Source organism: Festucalex cinctus, chromosome 8, assembly GCF_051991245.1.
Source record: "Festucalex cinctus isolate MCC-2025b chromosome 8, RoL_Fcin_1.0, whole genome shotgun sequence".
In the NCBI taxonomy this organism is placed as follows: Eukaryota; Metazoa; Chordata; class Actinopteri; order Syngnathiformes; family Syngnathidae; genus Festucalex; species Festucalex cinctus.
Genome location: NC_135418.1, coordinates 23,209,390 through 23,222,113, shown reverse-complemented (window position 1 = coordinate 23,222,113; position 12,724 = coordinate 23,209,390). Strand labels below are relative to the sequence as shown.

The following is a 12,724-nucleotide window of genomic DNA, read 5'->3' as shown; positions in this document are numbered from 1 at the left end:
CTTACTTTTTTATTTTGACTTTTTGACTTTTGTTTTTATTGAATTCATTTTATTTTAGTATCCTTATACGTTTTAGCTCGTGAATTATTTTGTTTCATTGTTTGTAATTTTTTTTGTAATATTATTCATGCTATTACAGTATTAGACACTGCATTAGCTCATTAGGCTGAAGCTGCTCAATTTACATTTTTCCTTTTTTTTTTTTTTTTGAACTTTATTTTATCCGTCGTATTAAAGTAACACCTTCATTATTTGTATTTTTTTTGTATTTGTATTTTTCTGTTGTTCAATTGTTTAAAAAAAAATAGGAAAAGATCAGTCATTTGCTAAACTTATTCATTCATTCATTCATTCATTCATCCATTGATGACATTTTGAACATGTCTGTATATCTTTGTGTAGGGCCCTCAAGGATTCCAAGGCAGTCCAGGAGAGGCCGGAGAACCCGGACAAGCTGTGAGTGTCATTCCAACCTCCACAGACATTATATTTTAGTATATATTCAAGCTGTAAAATGTGAGTCACCTAGAATATTTGCTATTGTATCTACTTAAAACAAATTCCCCATTTTGCTCGACTTCTGAGTGAAAGTTGAACTCCACAAATGTACAAATTGTAATAACATCTGTGTTGCTCTTTTATTGATTTATGCTAAAAAAAAAAAAGTCTCTGTCGTTTTAGTCCCGCACTCCTCGCTTCCTCCTCCCGTTTATTTACCCTAAATGAAGCTTCCAGAAATCACACGACCCCAACCGTTCTTTCCCTGATCCCGCAGCAGGTTGACTGAACCCGGGGGCTGCGCTAATTATCCCCCGTGGAGTTTGGGATTATCTTGCTTTTCCTCCTTCATGCCGCATCATTATGTGTAATTAAAATCAAAGCTAACCAAAAGGGAAAAGCTGGAGAGCTGCACAATGCCAGTGATATCCTAGTCTCATACCTGTGCTTGTTTCCTCGCCGTTTACAGGGTTCCATGGGACCCCGTGGACCCCCAGGACCTTCAGGAAAACCTGGAGATGACGTGAGTGTGTTAATTGCAAATGAAAGGCAAAAAAAATTGCCAATCATGTTGCAGGAACTTTGTGCTCTTGTAGTTCCTGGAACGCAAATGTTTTAATATCAAATGTTTCATAATTAAGCTCAGAACTGCAGAGCCAACCCCAAAGTACAAACATATTGGGCTCTTTTTTTTTTTTTTTTAGCCCATGATAAATTACATCAGAACTAATTTTAGACCCCAGTTCCTACAAAAGTTCAAAAGTCAAAAGTTCCTGCAGTCATTATGCGCTTGAAAGTTTTAAAATTGACTAAAATGTTGCAAGAAACAAGAGGTAGAGATTTTGCTTAGCTCTTTGGTAGTTGTTTTTATAATGTTGTATTATTTAAATTGTGTAAACATTTGTATTTTTTATGTATGCATTTTTATTATTATGTTGTCATTCTTCATATATATTATTATCTTTCATTTTGGTAATTTTGTCATATAGTTTTTATTATTATTAATTTGTTATTATTAATAATGAATATTCAAGTTGCCTAAAATGTAAAGAGGAATAAAAGCACTTGTTTGAATACTTTTATACTTATTTTTCATTTTACTTTTGTAATTAACTTTACTACTACTATTATCTTTACTACTATCTTATGGTACTAGTATCTTATACTACAGCATTTAGCAACAAAAGATTCCCTCATTTATTGAGTGTTTTTGTAATTGGTATTGTTTTATTTTTGTAAGATATACAATCTTGTATGTATTTTTTGTTATCATTTTTCTGAATTTTCAAATTTAGACAATAGTTCCCATGGTCTGAACACACAATGCTCCTAGCGGAAAGAGGTTTCTAAATGGCCTAAAATGGAACAAAATTTGATGAAGATGATGATGATGATGATGATGATAATAATAATAATAATAATAATAATGAATAATAATAATAATAATAATAATAATAATAAAGCAGGTTTGTTATTTTAAATTGTGTTGTATGTTTGTTTGGTGATTTTATTGATTGTTGTTGTTCATATAAATGTCAAAGTTCCAAGCTATTCAAACCCTGAAGTCAACCAACATTGTACTTTTCCACAGTCCTGATCAGGAGGCGCCGAATACCAAGATGTAATTCTCATTTTGGCCACTGGATGGCAGCAGACATTAGATGTCATCATATCCACTAGACTAGGAGCACTAATAGGAGCACTAATTCCCCAATAATTATAAGTAATAATCAGAAGCAGCATTGTATAGAGGCTCCCCAAATTTAGTGTTTCTCCCTCTCTCTCTTTTTTCTTCTTCTTCTTTTTTTTTAATACACTTTTGTTTGTGTTTTAGGGTGAGGCTGGCAAACCCGGAAAATCAGGCGAGCGTGGACCTTCTGGACCTCAGGTGAGTGAGACAAAACTGCAGATGGTGGGAGGCGTCTATTAGGACAGTGATTCCCAACGTCCACGTCAACGTCCTCCTGTGAGCATCTTTCTTCATGTTGTCCTCTTTTGCAGGGTGCTCGCGGCTTCCCCGGAACGCCCGGCTTGCCTGGCATCAAGGGACATCGAGTCAGTCAGGGCTCTTCAGGGTCTTCTTCATACTTTATAGCGTTTTTTTGTTGTTGTTGTTGTTGTTTTTGGCTGGGGGATTGTTGATCAATTATGTTTCCTCTGTCTGTTGTAGGGATACCCTGGTCTTGATGGAATGAAGGGAGAGAACGGTGCTGTTGGGTCAAAGGTACATTATGATCTATCATGTACATTCTATTTACCATTCACTGATTTTGTATATTACAAAGAAGTATTAGAGCCGATGAGTGGGGGGAAAAAAATGTCCAAATAAAAGTCATGCAAAATAAAGTTGCGTTTCAAAATCTTCTAGAAAAAAAAGGCAAGCAACGGTATATGCTAAGACATACATCATTCAAAAATAAATATATGAGAGGTGTGACATTTTTTTCTTGAAACATTTCAGCGTTTTGTTTTGTTTTTGTGTGTGTGTGTGTGTGTGTGTTTTTTTTTTGTTTTTTTTTCACTTTTTGCAATAATATTTAAAAACGCTGACTTTTATCTTGATTTCAATCCTGACTTTTGGCTTGATTTATTTAAATTAAAATACAAGGTTTTTTTAATTTTTAAAAATGACTTTTTTTTTTCTAAAACAATGAAATAATTGCTTTCCACTGAAAAAATAGGACGTTTGTTCTTGGGAGTTGTTATAAGAGTCACAAGTCGCACATTTATTTTCAGAAGTCTGACTTTATTTTTACTTTATTGATTAGAAAGTTTGAATTTTTGTAGGATAAAATATGATTTTATGTTTTTAATGCAACTTTTTTCTTTTCTTCCCCACAGAAATATTTACTTTGTATTATGATATTTTGTCAGGAGGAAAAGAAAAACATTTTCCTCCCAAAAATCTGAACTATTGTTCTTAAAAACAAAAACATTTTCTGATCCTGAAAATGCATAGATTTATTCTTGCTGTATTATGAATTTTGATCTAGAAAAAAAAATACTTTTAGAAAAGTTCTAATTACCACTTTCCTGTGTGGTTTTGACTGAAAAATCTGACTTTATCATGGACACCTGACCTTATTAAATTGGACCCCTCCCCCCCCAAAAAATCTAAATCTGCTTACTGAAAAGTAATCATAACGCTGATGATAACTTGTGTGCAGGGAGAGGCTGGTGCTTCTGGAGAGAGCGGAGCTCCTGGACCAATGGTATGTATGTTTACATACCATTCCGGTGCTGTTAGTTGTTCAGATACATTTTTTTCTTTTTTATCTTGAATTGCCAGCGACAATGTTACGAGCGTCACCTATGTTTTGCTACAGCTTTCGCTAGCTAAATGCTGAAACACAATGCAAAACACCATGCATGGGCTAACAAAACTAGCATAGATGTTAAGGTAGTTCTAAACTTTTAAGCACTTTATAGTTGCACACAAGCATAAACAACATATGCAGACAAATTAAATAACAACACTCACAGGCATATATCATTTATCTTCTGCAAAAAACAGTTAATATTGTTGTAGCTTAGTTGCTACTGTCTTCTGTATCAAATGTGTATATGACACTATTGTCACCTCCACAGGGACCCCGTGGTCTTCCCGGTGAGAGAGGTCGTCCTGGACCTAGTGGTGTTTCTGTGAGTGCTCCAAATAAATCAGCAATCAATATTTCATCTGGCATGTGCTGACTTGTTGTTTGTTTTGTTTATTTCAGGGTGCCCGTGGTAATGATGGGTTGCCCGGCCCTGCTGGTCCCCCGGTAGGTATCTAATCATGTTAAAGGCTGTTTTCATCCAAGTCTGCATTGTGGAAGTTTTTCAAGTTGGAAACTTTACGTGGATGTTGTCTAATAGAAATCAAAGTTTGTAGGTTGTATTGCTTTTTAGTCCAATCATGAGTTAAGTCGTTTTTGTTTTTGGATATACGTATACAAACACTGTGGGGGAGATTTCATTTTATTTTATTTTTTTAATGTATTATTGTCAGATTTATAAACCAAATGAAACAGGACAAAATATGATACCTCATTTTCATGGGAGAGAATCAGAACGTAAGATTTTATTTATTTATTTATTTTAAATATGCTAAATTTTCATATATTGCACAAAAATGTGAGATAAAGCATTCAAACCCCCCCAGCTGAGCTTCTCATCCGAAGTTTCCAGAAAATTACACACATTTCCTTCCCCTTTGCAACCTCAATCAGATACAAAGAATTAGGGAAATGCACCTTCTTTATCTGCAATATGGGCATCTAAAATGTTGTCCATGTTTTTTGTCGGTTGTATAGGGCCCAGTCGGTCCATCTGGAGCTCCGGGCTTCCCTGGCTCGCCTGGTTCAAAGGTCAGTCTCAAAAGTTGCTGAACAGCTTCTTCCTCGTTTTTTTGTGGACACACTTTACCACGTAATTTAATATTTGAATGTCTTGTTGAAACATCTTTTATTTTGATTGTTGAATGAATATTATGAAGTGAAGTGATCCCTGTTAATAAAATGCATTTTAAAAATGTACACAAAATTATACTAATTATAGTATATTATAAACTGAAAATGGCCTCTAGTTTGAGGAGGAAACCTTCTGTTGCACCTTAACTTAAATTTGTTGCACCACTTAACCTGCCATCTTCGTTTACATCGAATACTTGAACTTATATAAACATATTTCTCCTAATTGGTTCTCAGGTTGTTGTTCTTTTTTATGCATGTCACTGCAGCGATAAGTTGTAACAATTGGTGCCTTTGTGACAAGAAAAGCCTGTCTTGAGTCTAGGCGAGAAGTTGCGATCGGAGAGAGATTTTATTAAAGCCAAGTGGTCAAGCTTTGAAATGAGAGAAAGCTGCGCAATATTGAAAAGCGCTTTAAAAGCGGCCATCTGAGTGGAAACTTGGACCGATGGTCTCATTCCCCCAACCCCTCCCAATTCTGATTTATTCATCCAGAATGTGCAGACAGTCGGCGAATTCGACATTAATGCTCTGCCGTCTTCGCGGTCTTTTGGGAATTCAAAAATGCAAGATCTCTTTGGAAAATCTTGCAGTCATGGAGGCAACAGTTTTACATCAGTGACCTTTTGCGTGGCTTTACTTTGCACTTTGACGTTGAAATTCTTAAACAGGGTATCCATGGATCCTTAAAAGTTCTTAATTCAAGTTTCCAAAATGCTTCCAAAAGCCTTGATTTTCCTTAAACATGACACAATATCCTTGAATCTCCTCGTCCCAGTGGTCACATTTAATGAGGTCTAAAATTTGCCTTCAGGCACTGTAATAGAAGTGCAACTAAATGAGCCCATTCGGTATTTTCTGCACCACATTTAAGTGCTAAAGGGACCCAAGGGAAACAAAAGCATTATTAGAACTTCGGCTGAATAAACCAAGCCTAAAAATACCCACCTCAAAGCTTTTCCTGACCTCAAAATGAGTCATGTATTTTGTCTGGAACTTAACATTTTTGGCAATCATTCTCACTAACTGAGGGCAAGGAAGGGAAGTAACAATCTACCATGTGGGCAGAGAAATTCTATCCATCTATTTTGCAGCCTTTTTTTTTCTGTAGCTACACTTTAGTTATGTCATACTCATGAGTCCTATAGGAGATGAATTTCACACGCCAAGTGTGCTGGGATATCTGGCAAGTGGCCAATGGAAGGGGGGGGGGGGCTCCTTGTACTGGAATACCACAAGATGGCGCCAAGCCTATGTTGAAATGGGAAATCGTACTTCAAGTGCATTTTTCAAATCAAATAATCTGTAAGCCATTTATTTTGATGTTTGAGTTTGAAATTACATTAAACAGTTTGGGGATCATAGTTTATGGTTTATTTACTATTTATATACTATGGATAAGTGCAACTTTTAAGCTTCAATTATGGGCCATTTTTCACTATTTGTGGCAGAGCTAAGTCTCTTCTAACGGCACAGAACGAATGATTACTGTGATGATATAAACCACCCTGGCAAAAACAAATGGTGGAAAAATTATGAAATATCAAATCGAACTATCTAAATGGCTAATAATTGACTAATGAGCGGTGCGATTTTGGTAGTTAGCATTAGCATATGCTCTAGTGGAAGTATATTGGGAAAAAATGAATAAATAAAGGCAAATATACAATGAACTGAACAGGGCCCAAAATTATGTGCATTAATTATGCGCACAGAAATATAAAGATGTCAAATTTACGGTAAACTTTGGCTGTTGCAACTGTGGAATGTATTGCTAATAAACAACATGAAGTGTTGTAAATAAGTACAGTATAGTATAGATTATACATGTATGTAGAATGTACCAAAAAAAAGTATAAGTATACATTTCCCAGTGTCCACTCGATGTGCTGTTGGTCAGCAATTAAAGCAAATCAACTTTAAAAATGTTGTTATGTGCAACTACTCAGTGATTTAATAATAAAACTTGAAATTAACTACATGAAATGAATCCAAACAAGGTAAGAATGTGCAACAAGTTTCTTCTACAGTGTTTGCAGCATTGGTACTTTTGACTGTCTAAAATAGGTGCTGCATGAATCCCTCAACTGAATCGAAAATCGTTATGAATCGTGAATCGAATCGAATATACCTTTGTGAATCGAATCGAATCGATACCTAGCCCTATCACCAACAATAAAATAATAGGCCGAACATATATATTGAACATGTGCACTATACTGTAGAAAAAAAAGTTTGCTCCTAAATGATTCAATTAAATATATTGCACATAAACATGAAACATTCTACCTAAATAAATTCTTAGAAACAATTAACAAACATTGAATGCAAATGTATTGAGCTTAACTCAAAGTTCAGCATAACTGAACTATACCTGGGCAGTGATTCTTTAGCGTGCCACTAGGGGGAGATCACTCAACAACAACAAGAGCTTGTGTTGTCCATCAGGGTGAAGCTGGTCCCACTGGTGCTCGTGGACCAGAGGGTGCACAGGGACCCCGTGGAGAGTCGGGCACGCCTGGCTCATCTGGACCTTCCGGCGCTTCTGTGAGCGATTTAACGTGAAATACGTGCTCATCATGGTTTATCATTAATGCAGGGAGGCTTACTGTACATAATGTTTCTGTTCTTCAAAGGGAAACCCAGGTACTGATGGTATCCCTGGAGCTAAAGGATCATCTGTAAGTATAAAGTTTTTGTATTGGTCTCCCTTAATGAGTATTTTGTGTCGTATTCTCATAAAAGTGGAAATAAAGGACTAAGAGTGAGTGTTTTGTTTGGAAGGGTGGTCCCGGTATCGCCGGCGCTCCCGGTTTCCCCGGACCTCGCGGGCCTCCCGGGCCTCAGGGAGCCACCGGCCCTCTCGGGCCAAAAGGAACATCTGTACGTGATCACGAACGGCATATACAGACACCAGTGATAGTGGCTTTCATCTGGAAAATACATGAATTTCCATTTGAGAAGTATTTGAGGACGACGGTCTGTTTTTTGTGTGTTTTTGTCCTTCAGGGCGATCCAGGTATCACAGGCTTCAAGGGAGAAGCTGGACCGAAAGGAGAGCTTGTACGTTTTATTTCATTTTTATTTATTAACATTTACATCGGGACGCACATTTTCACAAAGTCATGAAGACACGAGACACTTTAATAGAAGTCATAGGAAGCAGTTTTCCATCCATCCTTTTTTGTTATTGTTCACTGAAGACATTTGGATTTCAGATCAAAAAATGAATATTAGACAATAATTTCATAGAGCACTGCATAATCCGCATCTGCTCTCATGTCCACATATGGTCACTTCTGACTTGGAGGTCAAATAGCAAATGTTTCGAGAACTTTCCAAGTTCTTTTCTTGTACTGACATTAGAGCTAATAATGGCTGTTCTGTGCAGGGAACGGCGGGTCCTCAGGGAGCCCCTGGCCCACAAGGAGAAGAGGGCAAGAGAGGACCCCGAGGCGAACCCGGTGCTGCTGGACCAATTGGACCTCAGGGAGAAAGAGTGAGTATTGCCAAATATAAATGGATTCTACAGTAAAGCAATTTGAAGGTTCTCCAGGTGTTCGATGTGTAACCAAACCTGAGGAATTTTGTAACAATGCAGACCCTGAAGTCTATTTTACTGAGCAAGATGAAATTTGGATGACATGCTTCATCATGTGCAGACCTACAAAAAGTCTCAAGAACCAATCATTTAAAAGACACGGGCTCTTTCTAGGGGTCCTTCAAGGAAGGAACTTTTACCAGAGATTTTGCTACCATATTCAAATGTCTTTGTTGAAATGAGTGGAGGACCTTCATTTATTCAAACCATAACTTTGTTTTATAAAATGAAGTGCTTTGCTGCCAAATAGAAACCTTTTTTTTGTGGGTGTCAATTACTCATAGGGGTTAATTGTGAATCTGCGTGTAAATCTGGGTTCTCATTTGTCCAAATGAAGCATAATTATTATCATACATTTATGAAGAGACGAAATAAGTTTTAAAAAGTCTTCTATTGCAGTTTGAAACATGGAAAATGAGTAAGTCATGTCTTCATAGTGATGCCTCTGGTTTGTTTCCAGGGCTCTCCCGGTAACCGTGGCTTCCCAGGTCAAGACGGGCTGGCTGGTCCCAAGGTGAGTCATGTCCTCAATTACAAAAAAAAAAGAGCTATTATGATTCTGATTGCTGCCGAAAATGGAAATATGCCCTTATTAAAATTCATTGACACGAGATAAGGAAATGTGTGCAGTAGCTCCCATCGAGTCCAACCTTGTCAACTTGCAATTTGCAATTGCAACTTTTTGCAATCACGCTTTGCAAAATGTCATTTACGAGTCAGTGTTTCTTTCTGGCATGGCTGTAATTCAATTTTAATCTTCTGGACACCTTAACCTTCAAATATCAAGACCCTAAAATACAAAGTATCTACTCCCCATTTTTGCTGCCACATTTACAGTACTATCGCGTCAAGACAAAACACTTTCAGGCGTTCATCTTTATTTCAGCAAGTAGTCCAGTAATTAGTCGAGGGGTGCACCAACTGTATTGGGATGTCGAAGGTGGTGCGTGGCTGGAAAAAAATGTTTGGGAAGGTTGTTTTAATCAATAATTTCATACAGAATGTAAATATGCTAATATATTTTTCAGTCTATAAGTCCCACTGGACAAGTCGTATTTTGGGGACGGAATTTAGTTGAGAGAAACTGGGAAGAAAAACAGTAGAGCTTGTACTAGCATCCAAAATCCCTCTCCCAAAACTCCTTCTCTTCCTCCTCCTTTTCCTTCTTCATCTCCTTATCCTCCTTTTCTTCTTCTTCTTCTTCTCCTTTTTCTTCTTCTTTTTCCTTTTCTTCTCCTCCTCCTCCTTCTCCTCCTCCTCCTCCTCTTCCTTGTCTCCTTATCCTCCTCCTCCTCTTTCTTCTTCTTGCCCTTATCCTACCTCCTCCTCTTCTTCTTCTTCTTCTTATTCTTCTTCTTCTACTCCCTTTTCTCCTTCTTTTTCCTTTTCCTCTTCTTTTTCCTTTTCTTCTCCTCCTCCTCTTCCTCCTCCTCCTCCGCTTTCTTCTTTTTCGTCTCCTTATCCTCCTCCTCCTTCTCTTGTTCTTCTTCTTGTTCTTTTTCTCCTTCTTCTATTTTCTTATGGTGGTTGATAACTACTATATACAGGATATAATACAAGTTTCTCACCTTTATTTCAATGACACATGAAATTTTCCATGGTTAACCATCATGCATACCAACTCTACCTGGATGTCGAAGGTGGTGTTTGGCTTGGGGGGGGGAAAAAAAAAAAAAAAGTTCAAGGCTGTTCTAAGCTTTCCTGTGTAAAAAGGTAACGAGGCTCAGGCCTTGCAGTGAAGCATGTCCTTCCATCATGTGGCCACCTGGTGGTGGCATAGCTCCGAATCCGTCTCTGCATCAGTGACCCAAATGTCTCACATGTCAGCTGCAGAATCTCATTAAACGTGATCTCCCCACACACAAATCTCATTTACGCTCAAATGAACCTGCCAGAATTTAATCTGTTCATCTTCAACGGGTCAATGAAAGGCTTCACACCATCAAAATGAGAATGAAAGGCCTGTTTCTGTCTCTCTCTCTCTTTGTCTCTCTTAGGGGGCCCCTGGTGAGCGTGGACCCTCAGGTGCCAGTGGTCCCAAGGGTGCTAACGGTGACCCAGGTCGTCCCGGAGAGTCCGGTCTGCCCGGTGCCAGAGTAAGTTCTCGTGCAGGAAAAATAGATTGGTTAGTTAGTTAGTGCTTGTGCTTGAGAATAATCCTTTATTATCAGTCCCGCAGTGGAGAAGGTCAGCGATGACGGCGTGAAAGTTTCTAATCAAATTTACAGTGAGCAGGATGATCAAGGTTATTTGTGTTTTTATAATATTCCTGAAAGAAATCACACAGGTATTGTTTTATGCAAGTCAAAACGTATAAAATTGGAAATGCATATAAATATTTTTTATAATACCAAATATTTAAGAATTTGAAATAAAAATACACAAAAATGCAAAATATTAGAAAAAATTTTAAAATATATATTAAAAAATGCAAATTCAGAAAAATCTAAAAACATATTAGAAGAAAAATACAATTAGGAAAACAATTTAAAATATTACACAAAAATGTAAAAACATTGGCAAAAGTTCTAAAAATGAAAATGAGGTATGAATTTGATATCTCTGTCATCGTCATCTGTTTTTCATCGTCTTATTTCAGTGTCTGGGACAGGCTGTAAGATTACTCTCAGCAACACAAAATAAATAATGCATGATAATTACAATGTGTAGCAGTCTTAAATATTATCATGGTTTATCTGTAAACCGTAAACTGCTGTATACCTCCTAATCAGGACAAGTTCCACCCACCTTAAACTAATTTATGTATTTTCTATTTCCTGCGATAGCAAGTGGTCATGCGATCTTGCAGACGATTGAATTCCCACAGTGGACCCGTGCGTCTCGTCTGTATGCAAATGATCCACGTATGTGTTTAATGATTGTGTGTCTGTGTGCATTGTCAGGGTCTTACTGGACGTCCCGGTGACGCTGGTCCCCAAGGCAAAGTCGGACCTTCTGTGAGTGCATTTCATCCAATTGTGTGACCATTGGCAATCAAAAAAAAAAAAGAAAAAAAAAAAAAGAAAAGAGAGACACCATTTCCATCTTCAGGGGCGGCTGTCATGTAATTTAGGATCTTCTGAGCCACCAAAAGGCTTTTCAGTGATGTGAGCAATCCACACTTAATGACGAATCCAATAATTACCTACCAGTCAATCAGTCCCAATATGTGTCACTTGGCGTGCATGTTGTTGTTGTTGTTATTATAAGCTTTGCCAGAATCGTATTTACCGGTATTATAACATATATAATTGTAATATATTTTTATATATTATAATATATATAATTACCTGTAAGTGCTGCGTAACCGCAATTGACTTTGTTGACCATGCAGGGAGGTGCTGGTGAAGACGGCCGACCCGGCCCACCCGGCCCACAGGGTGCCCGTGGACAGCCTGGCGTCATGGGATTCCCCGGACCCAAAGGAGCAACTGTAAGCGAGCTATCACAGCGTTAAGATAAATATATTATCACCATATGACTATTACTGCACTTGATACTTTTCCATTGTCTTATGTGCATATGTGTGTTTCAGTATTTCAAATTGTTGTTATGACTCCACCCACTTAGGCTACGTGCCAAAAAAATGACAGTACTCTCATCCTTGTTGTGTTTAATTAATGCCATAGGATTCTAAAGCATCACACAGCAGAGAAAGGACAAAGAGATATGGTATAAAAGGTCACAACTGATGTGAAATTATAGCTAGGTAACAGGATCAGTGAAGTTGAAAGTTGACAGAATTGCTGTTTTTGTTGCTGGGTAGAATTTATGGTGGATGAACATTTGTGGGGGGTCTAAATTGATTTGTATACATTATTTTTGCCCAGTCTGTTGGATGGCACTGATCGTCGTGCACTCTTACGTAACAGTAATTCAAGTCACACATTTTTGTTGTTGTTGATCAACTCTCTCTTTCGTATTCTGTCCCTGTGGGTTGTTTTTTAGGGCGAGCCCGGCAAATCTGGAGAGAAGGGATTGGTTGGAGCTCATGGTCTGAGAGTAAGTGTGAAGCCATCATCAACAAAAGAAACCATGTAACAAACATATTAACAGTAGATTTTTTTTCTTCTACTCAGGGTCTACCTGGAAAAGATGGAGAAACTGGCGCTGCTGGACCCCCCGGCCCTGCTGTACGTATCAATAATAGCGTATTTGGAAATTATACGAAAGG

General features: G+C 37.6%; 1 protein-coding gene across 8 annotated transcripts in view; it reads left to right on the top strand.

Annotated features, from left to right (window-relative positions):
* col2a1b (collagen, type II, alpha 1b) overlaps positions 1–12,724 on the top strand; it is a 101,202-nt gene that overhangs the window by 73,408 nt on the left and 15,070 nt on the right. For all 8 annotated transcript variants that reach the window (XM_077530759.1, XM_077530758.1, XM_077530756.1 and 5 more), the window contains 20 exons: positions 403–456; positions 968–1,021; positions 2,333–2,386; positions 2,500–2,553; positions 2,669–2,722; positions 3,666–3,710; positions 4,087–4,140; positions 4,218–4,262; positions 4,794–4,847; positions 7,398–7,496; positions 7,586–7,630; positions 7,734–7,832; positions 7,959–8,012; positions 8,341–8,448; positions 9,011–9,064; positions 10,548–10,646; positions 11,454–11,507; positions 11,885–11,983; positions 12,499–12,552; positions 12,630–12,683. In XM_077530759.1, coding sequence (XP_077386885.1) covers positions 403–456; positions 968–1,021; positions 2,333–2,386; positions 2,500–2,553; positions 2,669–2,722; positions 3,666–3,710; positions 4,087–4,140; positions 4,218–4,262; positions 4,794–4,847; positions 7,398–7,496; positions 7,586–7,630; positions 7,734–7,832; positions 7,959–8,012; positions 8,341–8,448; positions 9,011–9,064; positions 10,548–10,646; positions 11,454–11,507; positions 11,885–11,983; positions 12,499–12,552; positions 12,630–12,683 — 1,287 coding nt within the window. The remainder of the gene's footprint in view (positions 1–402; positions 457–967; positions 1,022–2,332; positions 2,387–2,499; positions 2,554–2,668; positions 2,723–3,665; positions 3,711–4,086; positions 4,141–4,217; positions 4,263–4,793; positions 4,848–7,397; positions 7,497–7,585; positions 7,631–7,733; positions 7,833–7,958; positions 8,013–8,340; positions 8,449–9,010; positions 9,065–10,547; positions 10,647–11,453; positions 11,508–11,884; positions 11,984–12,498; positions 12,553–12,629; positions 12,684–12,724) is intronic.